General features: G+C 46.2%; 1 protein-coding gene across 1 annotated transcript; it reads left to right on the top strand.

Annotated features, from left to right (window-relative positions):
* Positions 1 to 300: 300 nt before the first annotated feature.
* On the top strand, positions 301 to 14,771 carry srp68 (signal recognition particle 68). Its single transcript, XM_065959899.1, has 16 exons — positions 301 to 459; positions 929 to 995; positions 4,084 to 4,197; positions 4,472 to 4,667; positions 4,771 to 4,853; positions 4,969 to 5,078; positions 5,705 to 5,784; positions 6,233 to 6,373; positions 9,757 to 9,855; positions 10,430 to 10,494; positions 10,631 to 10,784; positions 10,923 to 11,017; positions 11,768 to 11,897; positions 11,981 to 12,056; positions 12,174 to 12,226; positions 12,549 to 14,771. Exons 1-16 carry the CDS (start codon positions 372 to 374, stop codon positions 12,774 to 12,776), a joined length of 1,779 nt encoding a protein of 592 aa, XP_065815971.1. The 5' UTR covers positions 301 to 371; the 3' UTR covers positions 12,777 to 14,771.

Below are 14,771 nucleotides of genomic sequence, written 5' to 3'. Positions count from 1 at the left end.
TGACTCTTGTTTATCAACATTTCTTCAACATAATATCTAATTGTGCGCACAAGATAATTACATTTTGTTCTGATACAACTTTTTAGTATAATAATTCTAACCATAGCTTTATTGAAATCGATTTACAAATTTCATATTGTGAATTAATTACTTTATTCTAGTAAATGTTTGAATTTAATCTCGAAAACTTGGGGGGGGGGGGGGGGGGGGGTCTTCTACGTGACCCGGACACTGTAAATAACAGTATACACATGAATGTATAAGATCTGCGAAATCTCGCGATAAGTCAGTGTAGTCTCGCCCCTCCCTGTGCCGTCATCAGTCGCTTCTTCTGCATGTGTGTAGCGCCGCTTAGCCGTTAGCATTAAGAGATGTCCGCAGACAAGCAAAACGACGCCAAATTCTCCGCCATGGATGAAAATAAAGAAAATTCCCCGGACGGAGGACTCGGACTGGAGAGTATCCTTCACAGCAGCTCAAATGTGTCGCCGCAGTTTGGTTGTGTTTTATGTAGCGAAACTATGTTAGCATCGGGAGCTAACGTCAGCTAGCCTTTTAGCTTACGTGTCACACTGGAGCTTCTGTTAGCTGGAGATTAAACAGAAATACTGTCTGACTCTGTTTGTGAAGCTAACTTTAAATAAGATAAATAACACATAGAAATACTGTCTGACTCTGTTTGTGAAGCTAACTTTAAATAAGATTAATAACACATAGAAATACTGTCTGACTCTGTTTGTGAAGCTAACTTTAAATAAGATTAATAACACATAGAAATCCTGTCTGACTCTGTTTGTGAAGCTAACTTTAAATAAGATAAATAATGTGAGGGTCCGTGTGTTCGAGCTGTAACCTCCTCATGTTTAAGATCTACACTGTGTGATAAAGTAGATGAGGTTGTCCCTTAACCTTTAACCTTTAACCTCAGTTCTGCAAATCATCAAGGAGTCTCAGCAGCAGCATGGCCTGAGACACGGAGACTACCAGAGATACAGGTGAGTTCAGGTCACACCTGAGCTTTACAGCTACACCTGAGCTTTACAGCTACACCTGAGCTTTACAACTACACCTGAGCTTTACAACTACACCTGAGCTTTACAACTACACCTGAGCTTTACAGCTACACCTGAGCTTTACAACTACACCTGAGCTACTACACCAGAGCTTTACAACTACACCTGAGCTACTACACCAGAGCTTTACAACTACACCTGAGCTTTACAACTACACCTGAGCTTTACAGCTACACCTGAACTTTACAGCTACACCTACACCTGAGCTTTACAACTACACCTGAGCTTTACAACTACACCTGAGCTACTACACCAGACCTTTACAGCTACACCTGAGCTTTACAACTACACCTGAGCTTTACAGCTACACCTGAGCTTTACAGCTGCACCTGAACTTTACAACTACACCTGAGCTTTACAACTACACCTGAGCTTTACAGCTGCACCTGAACTTTACAACTACACCTGAGCTACTACACCTGACCTTTACAACTACACCTGAGCTTTACAACTACACCTGAGCTTTACAGCTACACCTGACCTTTACAACTACACCTGAGCTTTACAGCTACACCTGACCTTTACAACTACACCTGAGCTTTACAGCTACACCTGAGCTTTACAGCTGCACCTGAACTTTACAGCTACACCTGAGCTTTACAGCTACACCTGAGCTTTACAACTACACCTACACCTGAGCTTTACAGCTACACCTGAGCTTTACAGCTACACCTGAGCTTTACAACTACACCTGAGCTTTACAACTGCACCTGAGCTTTACAGCTACACCTGAGCTTTACAACTACACCTGAGCTTTACAGCTACACCTGAGCTTTACAACTACACCTGAGCTTTACAGCTACACCTGAGCTTTACAGCTACACCTGAGCTTTACAACTGCACCTGAGCTTTACAGCTACACCTGAACTTTACAGCTACACCTGAGCTTTACAGCTACACCTGAGCTTTACAGCTACACCTGAGCTTTACAACTACACCTGAGCTTTACAACTACACCTGAGCTTTACAACTACACCTGAGCTACTACACCTGAGCTACTACACCTGAGCTTTACAACTACACCTGAGCTTTACAGCTACACCTGAGCTTTACAGCTGCACCTGAGCTTTACAACTACACCTGAGCTTTACAACTACACCTGAGCTTTACAGCTACACCTGAGCTTTACAACTACACCTGAGCTTTACAACTACACCTGAGCTTTACAACTACACCTACACCTGAGCTTTACAGCTACACCTGAACTTTACAGCTACACCTGAGCTTTACAACTACACCTGAGCTTTACAGCTACACCTGAGCTTTACAACTACACCTGAGCTTTACAACTACACCTGAGCTTTACAGCTACACCTGAGCTTTACAACTACACCTGAGCTTTACAGCTGCACCTGAGCTTTACAGCTACACCTGAGCTACTACACCTGAGCTTTACAGCTACACCTGAGCTTTACAGCTACACCTGAGCTACTACACCTGAGCTTTACAGCTACACCTGAGCTTTACAGCTACACCTGAGCTTTACAACTACACCTGAGCTTTACAGCTACACCTGAGCTTTACAGCTACACCTGAGCTTTACAGCTACACCTGACCTTTACAACTACACCTGAGCTTTACAGCTACACCTGAGCTTTACAACTACACCTGAGCTTTACAGCTACACCTGAGCTTTACAGCTACACCTGAGCTTTACAGCTACACCTGAGCTTTACAGCTACACCTGACCTTTACAACTACACCAGGTGGTCTTGCATTAGATATCTCACCTTTTCACAAAGAGGTGCACACATTGATGTGAGTATCTGAGTGTTTAATGGTTAGAAACTAACTTGTATTTTGTAGGTAAAGAAGCTGAATGTAAACCTCTCCTCCCATGTGGTTACCATGACACTGTTAATGTTGAACCTCTACCAACTGAGACGCACAGGAGTTTCATCTCCACAGACCATGTGAGGCCTGATCCATGGGGGGGTCTGAGCATCCAGAGCTGCTGTTGGAATACACAAACAGTCCCAGGAGAAAATTAATCAATTTGTTGTTGTTTCTCTAGAACGGTAGTTAAGGCGGAGGGTACATGTAGTTAAAGGGATACTTCACCTGTTGAAACATGAATCTGTATTGACATTGGGTCATATATGTAGAAATGTGAAATACATTTTGAAGTTGGTGCCTTCTTGGCCGTGAAAAGACAGAAAGTGTCTTTTTGGCTCATGTGGATGAAAGACACCAAATCCCAGAATGCACAGCACCGCAGGCCACGCTCTATTTACAGACGTTTACTTCAACTGATTCCGAGATTTCTTCCAGAAAGAATTAGCATCTTGGAATTCCTGGCAGAAAACAGACTCTATGTCAGTGTCCATAGACAAACAGTGAGAGCACCGACACTACCAGTCCGCCCCAGCTCGAGCCGACCCCGGCTCCTCGTCCTCAACGCCGCTATATTGCGGCTCGTAGAGATGGCCACAAACATCCGATTCCAGCTTTCTTCATAGAGCCTGTTAGCATAGCTTCCAAGCAATATGGCGGACGTTAAGTTTTGATTCTGGGAGTGAGTCCCCACCCACTGATCTGTGATTGGTCTGTAGCTTCAGTGGTCGAAAATATGAGGCACTAGCGTTGTAGTTTCACGCCGCTAACCGCAACAGCTTCCAGTGATGCAAAATTACGACATTTGCGTCACTGGAAGCTCCTTTTCAGATTTAGAAATACAAAAATTTCACGTCGGGAAAATGATAATCAGGGGATGCACGACCATTCAAAAATACTACCAGGTTTCTAATGATACAAAGATTGATGCAAATGGGTGAAGTATCCCTTTAAGGCGCTGAGGGAAAAACTGAAATGACTTCACCAGCGTAACATGTCAGCGCCTGTTTCCGGGGTATTTGGACTTTACTTTTGTACAACAGAAGGAGACAAAGACGACCTCTCATATTGATATACAGTCGATGTTGTCTTGTCTATTCTGGTGCATAAGGATGAAATGTGTCTGTTTGCTAAGTTACTTCGGTGTAATGTAACCGTGACTGTTTTCTTTTTCCAGGGGCTACTGCTCCCGCAGACTGCGTCGCTTACGTAAGACTCTTGGCTTCAAGATGGGCAACAGGCACAAGTTCATCGGGAAGAAGATAACAGTGGAAATGCTTTCTGACAGCAGGTGAGGATCGGATTCTGTGCTGAACGTTTCAGCAGGCTGATGAGGTGGACGAGGAGCATGGACAGTTAATTGATGTGGGATAATGAAGGCGTCGCAGGCGAGTTCAGCCTGCTCGTACCAAAGTGTCACTGCCAAACGAAAGCATTAAACCAAACATTGTGATGAATATGTAACCTAAAGATAATTCATGACAGTGGCGTCTGACATTTAGAATTCCTCTCCTGCGATAACAGAGAAAAACTTGCTACAAACAACTGATTTCCTCCCTTCTCAGGTATCTGTTGCTGGTTTTGATGGAGGCAGAGCGTGCATGGAGCTACGCCATGCAGCTGAAGCAGGAAGCCAACACGGAGCCCCGCAAACGCTTCCACCTGTTGGCACGACTACGCAAAGCTGCCAAGCACAGCGAGAAGCTGGAGAAGCTCTGCGAGAGCCCCCGGGTCGATGCCAAGACCAAGCTTGAGGCACAGGTACGCAGTGGACCTTTAGGATTGGCAGCCTGATCCAAAGGCCGCTGGACCGGTTGATATATAAAACACGGTTACACAAAGCTAACGTGTGTATTTGTTGCAGGCCTACACGGCGTACCTGTCTGGAATGGTGGAGTTTGAAATGCAGGAGTGGAAACGTGCCATGGAGGCTTTCAACAAGTGCAAGTGAGTTTCACCGTCTCTCAAAGTTTTTAAAAGAAGCAGCAGATTTTTGCATTTGTCGCCCCTGAGTGTTTTGTAAATATTAAACCCCCCACCCTTTTTTTTTTTGTCTGCTCAGAACCATCTATGAGAAGCTGGCCAGTGCGTTCACTGAGGAGATGGCAGCGCTGTATCGGCAACGTGTGGATGAGATTTCTCCCAACATCCGCTACTGTGCTTACAACATCGGTGAGTGATGCAAAGTAGGGGTCAAGTTGGAGCATCAAGGGCGCCGTGGTTGGTGAGAGCGCCCCATGTAGAGAGGCTGTAGTCCTCCAAGCAGGTGACCCGGGTTCAGATCAGACCTGAGGCTCGTTTTCTGCATGTCATTTCTCTCTCTCTCTCTCGCTCTCGCTCTCCCTCTCCCTCTCTCTAATGCTCTCTCTCTTTCCCCCCCTCTCCCTCTCCCTCTCTCTCTCTCTCTCTCTCTCTCTCTCTCTCTCTCTCTCTCTCTCTCTAACTCTCTCTCTTCCCCCCTCTCTCTCTAACGCTCTCTCTCTTTCCCCCCCTCTCCCTCTCTCTCTCTCTTCCCCCCCCTCTCCCTCCCTCCCTCCCTCTTTCTCTCTCTCTCTCTCACATTTTGTCCCGCCCACTTCACTTTCTGATTTACTAGATGTCACACAAGAAATAACCAATCAGCACTGAGAGCAGCAGGAGGTTGAGCATTTAAAAAAAAGATCACTGACAAGATGCATTTCAGTCTCCTGATCACTAATAATCGGTGTCGCCCTAAATACAGCGTCCCTCGTAGAGCAGAGGGATCAGGATCATCTGGTTCTTCTCTCTTCATGTTTTGTGTCCCGCATTTTTTGCAGGTGATCAGAACGCCATCAATGACTTGATGCAGATGAGACTGACTGGTGGAGGAGGAGGCATGATGGCTGAGAAACTGGAGGTAAGTTCAGGATTTTGGACATAATTTAATACTCTTGTATCATCAGTCGCTCGTGCGTGCCCACCTCAGGGCTGTCAGATTATATTCAAAGTTTGAACGTGGGGGAGAAAGATCACATTCAAACAGAAATGAGCCGTTCAAATTCAATCAGCGCATCAGGCCGTCTGAAGTAGTTTGCAGTTTGATCCAGCAGACGGCGCTCTCTATGTACCGTGACCTTTGCATGCACTCTTCAGACCTCAGTGAATGAAGTCAGTAATGTTGTGGCAAAAGCAACGGGGGTGCGATTCAGGAGATGCAGACTTACATGAGGGCAGACAGCAGCACACTGATTGGTGGAGACACAGGGTCTCTACAAACACGCAAATATTTGTGATTTGTGAATAATTATCCAATCCAGTTTATAGACATGTTCTCTCATGTGGTCTTGTTTTTTTGTCCTCCTCAGGCCCTGATCACTCAGGCAAGAACCAAGCAGGCTGCCACCATGAGCGAGGTGGAGTGGCGAGGGCGGTCGGTTCCTGTGAAGATCGACAAGGCCCGCATCTTCCTGCTCGGTCTGGCAGACAACGAGGCGGCTATCGCTCAGGTCAGTATTTAACCGCTTCCTGCTTTGTGATACCCAAAATAAATCCAGGGCCTTGTCGGTCGCAGCTCTTACTGTCACGACTCAGCCGTGCAGATAAAAGATACCTGCTGTCCCTGTGGCCTAGTGGACTCGTTATCCCGAGTCTGTTGCATGAAAATATCTCTCCCTCCTCTCGGGTTTCCTGCCTCCGTTTGCGTCTTTGTTTTCAAAATTCAGAAATTTTCAGAAATGAATAACTCATGTTCTCTGAAAAAAGAACAATCCGTCATCTGTATCAGTTTGTAAGTCTGTAAAAACTTTGACCAATGTCTGCCATGAGGTAACAATCTGATGGACCAATCAGACGCCTCCCTGTCTCCCCGCTCGCTCTCTACCCCTCACGTGCTCTAGCTCACACTCAAAGCACGTCACGATGACTTTAGGAGTTTATACTGTGAGTTTACTGACCGCTGAATGAGACATGAGACGACGTAGCTTCTACACAATGAGATGAGACGGTGCTCGTGCATGTCAGTGAGGGGCCGTGGCTTCAGAGGGAGCACAGAGGGGAGGGGGTGCAGACGGAGCACTGCTGGAATGCGACTTTCAAAATCATGCTAGTTTTCAAAAATCACCAACCCTGCCTTTAAAGTGTGGAAAGTAAGATGCAGGAAAAGAAAGGTTTAAAGTGTCTTCCTGAGTGACGTTTTCCTTTGCCCACCTCTTCCTTCCTCAATCAATTCCTTAATCTACCAGCAGGTGGCACTCTCTCCTCTTCACAGTCTCTCCCGTGTCTCATTCAGAGCCAGCTCAGCTCATTCCTCACACTCTTTCTGTCACCCGAAGGCCCAGCACACCCTCTCAGACACACCTGACACACCCACGGCCACTCAGGACTCTGGCATGCGACCTCTCTCATCGCATGACCGCATTCTGAGCATTTCAGCCCACACATGAACACGGGACAACACCCAGCAGGCGTATTAGCGTTATTATTTCTAAACACCTTAATGTTCCAAAGAGGCTCTTTCTGCAAAACAAACTGTTGGAGCCCAGAGCAAAACGCTGACTGAAAGATACTTCTCTTCTCTTTCTTTTTGAGGGGGGGGGGGGGTGTTGTGTTTCATCAAGCTTTAGATTCCTTCATTTTTCATTAACACCTGATGATCGGCTCGTTACCTCTGGGTACGGGAAACATTGACCTCGGCTTCTCTTCAGTCCCAGTAGAAGAGCTCCGTCGACTCTCTTTAATCAGTTAATCCGTCTGGCCCTCCCTCCGAACATCAGAACAGCAAGGTGCTGGACAGGTTGAGCCGGTCTTGAAAGGCGTTGGCAGGGTGTGTGGCACCAAACGACATCAGCCCTTTGACCCGTCTTTTGTTTGTTTATTATCAGTACAAGAAAATGTTGTGCTCTCTGCGGGCTTACCATCCTTTCTTTTAATGACATTATAAGAGTGTCCTTTTTTTTTTCTTATTTAGATTAATTTTTTGGGCTTTTTATTGGAGAGATAGGACAGTGGAGAGAGGGGCATCACCCCATGAGAGTGTCCTTGAATTCAAACAAAAACTCTGGCATACGATGAAGAGTCCCCCCCCTAATGACCCGGGTTCCCACAGATCCTTAAAAATCCTCATGTTTTTAAAACTCTGGATTTTTCACACATGATTAGTATCGCATGTGGACTTCTGGTAGTTTGGGATTATTATTGCCTGGTGTCAGTGTTTGGTGTAGTGCGGCCAAAGACTGTAAATATTAACGGATGAAGCCTGAGTGATGTCAGCAATCTGTTGTGACAGCAGGCTCCAGAGGCTCATGGGCAGCAGCCGCCATGTTGGAAATGCTGACTCAACCTAACGACAGGCTGAGAGCTGGAGCTGAGGCGGGTTTTAAACCTCTTGACAAACTGTTACATCGCGCCCACCTGTCAATCATGTCAGCTTATCGTTTTAGAAATCAAAAATTAGCCGTTTGAAAATATTCACCCCCCGTACAGTGTGTGCCCGTGATGATAATGGTGATAACGGATCCTGCCTCAAGTGGACACTCGGAAGAACTGCAGGATTTTGCACTTCCACCTTGGGGTAATTTTTCAGTAAGTAGAAAACGTTGAGGCGCTGCGTGATGACCACCTTGTCTCTGGGGCTTCAGGACATTTTCACACACAGGCCTATTGTACCAGCGTGTTGGTTTGAGGCGAGGTGAAGAACAATCCTGTCATTCACAAAGATTCAAACCCTGAAATTCCGGCGTGTCTGATGAGTAGTGTGCAGGAATGTATGAGCAGCCTGCCGGGCCACATACCTGCGTCTCTTCCCCCCCGTTTGCTACACTGTCATCCGGCTGTAACTGTCGCTCTTTGTATCAAACCAGCACGACTTCTAACCGTGCGCGCGTGTGTGTCTGACCAGTTATTACAGCTGCAAAGCCTTTAATCAGGCAACTATCAGGCCGACATGTCTACAGTGGATTTCCTTTATTGTTTCATGTTTATTCTTTTGAGATATGTCGCTAACCTTCGCTGTAGCTGACCACGCTGTAACGTGTACGTTTCTCCAGGCGTCAGATTCATGTTTGCTCTCCAGAATATTTCAAATGTTTCCTCTTGTCAAGTTTACAAATCGCACTCTTCCCCTCCCACATTCCTGCCGGTGTGAAACCTTCTGACACACTTCACCCTCCCTAATGGAATCACAGATAGTTCTACTCAAACCTGGGCACTTTCAACTTTGACATGTAAGCTTTCGTCTGCATCGGTTTAGTTTTAACCTCTGACCTGGTCCCATTGAGATTAAGAACCAGGAGAGACCTGGCGGAGACAATCGGCAACCAAAAATCTACAGAGTCTTACAGACGGAGACGCAAAGGAAGACAAAGTACAATTTACCAAACACAATTTGCATTAAAAGAGAAACCTCTATGGGGCGCCGGTGGTCTAGTGGTGAGTCCATGTGCCCCATGTGCAGAGGTCCAGGTCCTCCAAACGGGCAAGGCCAGGTTTCTAATTGGACCTGTGGCTCCTTTCCTGCATGTCTCTCTCTCTCTCTCTCTCCCTGATTTCTGACTCTGCCCAAAAATAACCAAACTTAAAGAAAAGAGAAGAACCATCTATGAGTCAGTTGTTCAAGCAGTCAAGCTAAAAACATCGACACCCTAAAGAATCTGATTTCAAGTCTTTAGCTTTATATCTAAAAACATGTTCAGACATCAGCTCAAAACAATAACAAAAGATGACGTCATGGCTGGCGAGGAATCATGGGAGTGATTCTCTGCTGCTTTAATCAACCACTTCAAAAAGTCTGTAAAAAGGAACCTTTCAACAGAATAACGCTCCCAGGGTTTTTTGAAACGGTTGCTTTGTTCTTCTTCTTCTGTAAATCTCACTGAGTGTTTGTGTCATCCAGGCATCTAATGAGGAGACCAAAGAGCATCTGTATGAGACGCTGCTGGCCGAGTGCAGAGACACCATCCAGGCCGTGAAAGAGGAGCTGAAGAGTGAGGCGGTAAGGTTAAAGATGTTTCAGTGTTATTTATGACCCAGCAGTTTAAAGGTGACATATCCTCCTCCCCTTCTTCAGTGTAAATAAGTCTCAGAGCTCCTCAAAACATGTGTGTGAAGTTTCTTGTTCTAAATCCACTCTGATCCTGTATTTGATCATGTCTATAAACCCCTCTATTTCAGCCCTGCTCAGAACAGGCTGTTTCTGTACCTTTAAATATGTAAATGAGCTGTGTCTGACCACGCCCCCTCTCTGGAAGGGCTTAGGTGTACTCGGTCTTTCTCGCTCCATGTCCTATTGTTTACGGTGAGAAGGCAGACTCAGAGGGCAGAACAAACATCTAGCTGTGGGAGTGTCACCCACCTGGGGGAGGGGTTACTGCCCTTTGTGATGTCATGAAGGGAAAATCTCTAAACGGCCTGTTTGAGCACACATTTTCTGAAAAGTGGAGCAGGAAAAAGACGGAGAGGACGGACTTTTCTCATCATTGGGGAGTTTGTAGACTAGAGACACATGTTGGAGTTAGAGGAACATGGTGAAGAGGATGTGACATTTTTAAATGTATTTGTCCTTGCAGAAGCAACGAGAGAGGGGCTCTGATGGTGACACCGGCAAAGTGTCCAACCTGCAGTTCCTGCACAGGTAAAAGAAGACTTCAGCCGTTTCATTCCAGGACCAAACACTTTATAGTTTCTGCCTCTCATGAGGGTCACTTTTCAGATCAAGTCGATCTGTTTACCCAGTATTTTTGTCCGTCCTCTGTGTTGCGTCCCGACAGTTACCTGACCTACATCAAGCTGTGCACGCTGGTGAAGAGGAACGAGAGCATGGCCCACACTCTGCAGGCTAAACTGAAGGAACCCGAAGCCGACGAGAACAAGAGAGGGCCCCGCCCCCAGGACCTCATCCGCCTCTATGACATCGTCCTGCAGGTAAATGTCTTAATGAGAGGATGGAATCACTGCCTCGTTTTCTCCAAAAAATAATTCTACATACATGTCACATGTTGATCAGGAAGGTCGTCAGTGTTTCTCCTCTCTCAACTTGTGTCCGTCTGTCTGTCTCTGCAGAGTCTGGCCGAGCTCTCCACCCTGCAGGGTCTGGAGGACGACCACACCTTCCAGAAGGAGGTGTCCCTGAAGACGCTCGTTTACAAGGCCTACAGGTCAGACGCTTTCCCTGCAAACTCTGCTCAAAAAATACAACCGAGATTCATGAGGACACGAGCTCTAAGTGGTTTCAGATGCTGTCATGACTTTTAATAAGATATCCGGCCACACCGTCAGTTAAATATATAAACCAGGGATGTGCTTTTTCACGACTGAAACCTTAACCCATGAGATAGCTTAGCGGTCTCACCCTCCATGTTCAGATGCTACAGTCCGCGTCACAGCTGCCATGGGGTTAAATCTGACCTCTGCCCTTTGCTGTGCGTCACACCCTCCCACTCTACTGCCAACGTTTCCTGACTCTCTTCAGCTGTCCTGTCTATTAAAGTGTTCAAAGAAATAACTTTTTAAATCTTAAAGTATATTTGCAGAACCTTTTATTTTTTTGTGTTGTTTTTTTTTATCATTCAGTGAAATTTTTTAAACAGACACAAAAGAGGAAACGAGATGAGGCTTCAAGTGATTCTTAAAAAACTGATCAGAATGCAGGAAATAAATTTCAGTTTCTGGGGAAAACCCAGACCTAAGGGATGGAGCAACTACTTAATGACAAATAGAAGACTAAAAGACTTTACACAGACTAAACATGGAGGCAGAGTAGTCGTGCATTTAAAGAGGTAAAGAGTTTTTTTTACTTTCTGTACGCTGTGCTGTGTCGATCACATGAACCGATTCCACAAACCAGCGTCCTCTCTCTTTGTCCATCGTTTGGTGTGTAACCCCGTGTTTCCTCCGCGTCCTCCCAGGTGTTTCTTCATAGCTCAGTCTTACGTGCTGGTGAAGAAGTGGAGCGAGGCGTTGGTGCTGTACGAGCGGGTGCTGAAGTACGCCAAGGAGGTGCAGTCTAAGGCCAAGAGCCTCAACAACAGCCTCAAGGTTAGTCCTCAGAAACTCGACTCATTCCCGACTCAATCATCTGTACTCGTGCAGAACATTCACCGCTGCGTCTTTGCGTGCAGGATCTCCCCGACGTTCAGGAGCTCATCGCCGAGGTCAATGCTGAAAAATACTCCCTTCAGGCTGCTGCCATTTTGGGTGAGACTGAAGTGTTTATTCTCCAACAGGACAAGAATCCTCTCAGTCTGATCTTCTTCTATGACCTGCCTCTTTTTCTGTGCACGACTCTGACGAGATGTTTTTTGTGTTTTTCAGACACCGATGAGACGGCTGAAGTTCCCTCTCAGCAGCAGGTCAAAGACAACACGGTGAGAGCTCCAAGCAGGAAACACTACACTATGATCAATCTCTGTTTTTAACTGGAAAAACACATTTTGGATGAGCAGCACTGTGGCTGTTTGCCAGGAGGCATAAGTCCCGCCCCTGGCTTCCCCTCTTTCCCTGTTTCTAGATTGATCGGAAGTTAGTCCGTGTTTCCAATATGATGACGGCCATCTTTATGCACCGTATCCACCTTAAAGGGTTTTTCTTTTTCAGCACCGGCGTCTTTTTGTTTTATACACTCTGGGATCGTTTGAAAAAGAGTTTTAAATTCTCCCTTTTTTTGCTTCTTCCTTCTCTGTCATGCAGCCCCTCTGCAACCGCCTGGAGACCTTCCGCCTGGACCCCGCCCTCGTGGGGAAGCAGCCCAACCTAGTGCAGTTCCCCCCCGACTTCCAGCCAATCCCCTGCAAGCCGCTGTTCTTCGACCTCGCTCTGAACCACGTGGCCTTCCCCCCGCTGGACGACAAAGTGGAGCAGAAGGGCAAGGGCGGCCTCACCGGCTACATCAAGGGCATCTTCGGCTTCGGCAGCTAACTCCGCCCCCCACAGTGAAGGTCCTGGTCTCCACAAAGGTTCCCGAGTTCACCGCAGAAACGAGCGGACTCGGGTCGAAGTTAATCAGAATAATTTCAGCTTTTTAAATATTTAATTTGTTTTAGTGCCCGAGTGCAGGATGAGATGAGTTTGTGTCTCTGAGGGAGGGCAGATTAAATCCAACTTTTCAAGAAGGATTTCAGAGAAGTTAACGAATCAGTTCAATGTCACCTCCAGTTTCAACATCTGACTGTGTGAAGGCTCCCTCCTTCACCCGAGCGGGCGAGGTGTCACCATAACGTTTACCTTTGACTGAATGTCATGAAATGTCCTGTCAGAGGAACAGGACTCCTTTAATGATCTCTCTTTCAGTGATATGAAAGCGCCTTCATGTTACCTTTTTGTTTTTATTCATCTGAGACGTCTTCATTGTTTCTTAAATGTTAAAGTTTTTTTTTTTTCTTTGGTACCTTTTTTAATTATTCGCCACGAGCTGTTTTCACACACGAGAGCATCCTGAGTGTCTTTTTCACTCTCGTCCCTCAGAGTCAAAGTCGCTCCTGTCAGGTCGAGAGGGGGAGGGGTCGTCGTCTCAGGAGGCGGGACATGGTGGGTGAAGCATCAGAGTCTGACCCTACAAAGACAGTTTTTTGCCTTTATATAGATACGTGTAATTGGACGTAATCACAGTATGAAAGAGTTTGAAGCTGCTTCACTCTCTGCACCAAAATTGTACCAGTCACGACCCGCTAGGCGTTCGCGTCTCAACCCGCAGACCGCTCTCTGGTGGGTTGAACTTTTGTGCATGTGTGAAAACGGCGACAGTTTCAGAACACTTTTTCCCGTCGCCTTTTTGTCTCATCTCTCCTTCCTCTGAAGAGCTCAGCTTCTCACACAGAAGTCGAGAGAAAAAGCTGAACCCTGTAAAAACTCAATGATGTCATCACCATGGACACTCATTTTCGACAAATAGAACTGATGGTTCTGTACACGTCACCCTGTTTGCCGAAGGAGACGTCCATTTACTCTTCAATGAACTCCTCACATGCAAAGAGGTTCCTGGTTCAGACTGATGGTGTATGCATCTGTAATTCCAAATCTGAACACTGAGGGTGCCTTAGATCGCGCTGTGCGGAATGCCAGGGCAGGCTGCACGGGTGGTACAGTGGTTAGCTCTCCCAGCAAGGAGGTTCCTGGTTTGAATCCCCGTCTGACAGGAGCCTCTCTGTGTGGAGTCTGCATGTTCTCCCCGTTCATGTGTGGGTTCTCTCCGGCTTCCTCCCACAGAACAAACACATGCTCGTTAGGTCAACTGGAGACTCTAAATTGCCCATAGGTGTGAATGTGAGTGTGGCTGGTTGTCTGCCCTGTGATTGGCTGGTGACCAGTCAATCACACCCTCTCACCCAATGACAGCTGGAACCCCCGCGACCCTGAACGGTAAAAGTGATATAGATGATGGATGTTTTTATTTACATTTCCTTCTTGTAGGACAGATGTATTTATTTGGACTGGAGGGACTGTTTTTTGTTTTTTTTTAAAGCAGCGTGTCATTTATCACCGCACCACGCCTGTTTGTCTGTTTGAGTCGGGACTCTTATGTTATCATCACCACCCGCACGTCGACAATAGAAAAAAATGTGAGACTAATCTTTTGTTATCTCTCGTTTGCCAGCTTTGATGTCACCACAGAGGGCAGCTCGTTTCCTCGCATCCTTAAAGGACCTGAAAACTGTCTGAGGGCGTTTTTAAATCCACTCGCTCGTCTGTGATTCTTTGTTTTTAATTAGATTTCTCTTGATTTTCCTTTTTGAGTGTTTTATGTTACAGAATGAAGATGAAGGTGCTGGAGGTGTTCCAACACGTGACCTCAATTAGCCTGAGATTAGAATCAAAATGTCATGATGATAAAATACCTGATGATTAAAAGATGTAATGAGAATTTATGATTTCATTATTTCCAGGCCAAAAAAATAAATAAAACATTTGCACCAA

The sequence above is a fragment of the Labrus bergylta genome, chromosome 1 (assembly GCF_963930695.1).
Source record: "Labrus bergylta chromosome 1, fLabBer1.1, whole genome shotgun sequence".
NCBI classification, from domain to species: Eukaryota; Metazoa; Chordata; class Actinopteri; order Labriformes; family Labridae; genus Labrus; species Labrus bergylta.
This window is presented reverse-complemented; position numbering and strand designations above follow the sequence as displayed.

What these genes read in the sequence shown, in the direction of transcription:
- srp68 (XM_065959899.1), top strand. Translation starts at nt 372, where the DNA reads ATGTCCGCAGACAAGCAAAACGACGCCAAATTCTCCGCCATGGATGAA. An exon ending in GGAGACTACCAGAGATACAG is followed by an intron (nt 996 to 4,083) that starts GTGAGTTCAGGT and finishes TTCTTTTTCCAG; the next exon opens with GGGCTACTGCTCCCGCAGAC. An exon ending in CTCGTTTACAAGGCCTACAG is followed by an intron (nt 11,018 to 11,767) that starts GTCAGACGCTTT and finishes GCGTCCTCCCAG; the next exon opens with GTGTTTCTTCATAGCTCAGT.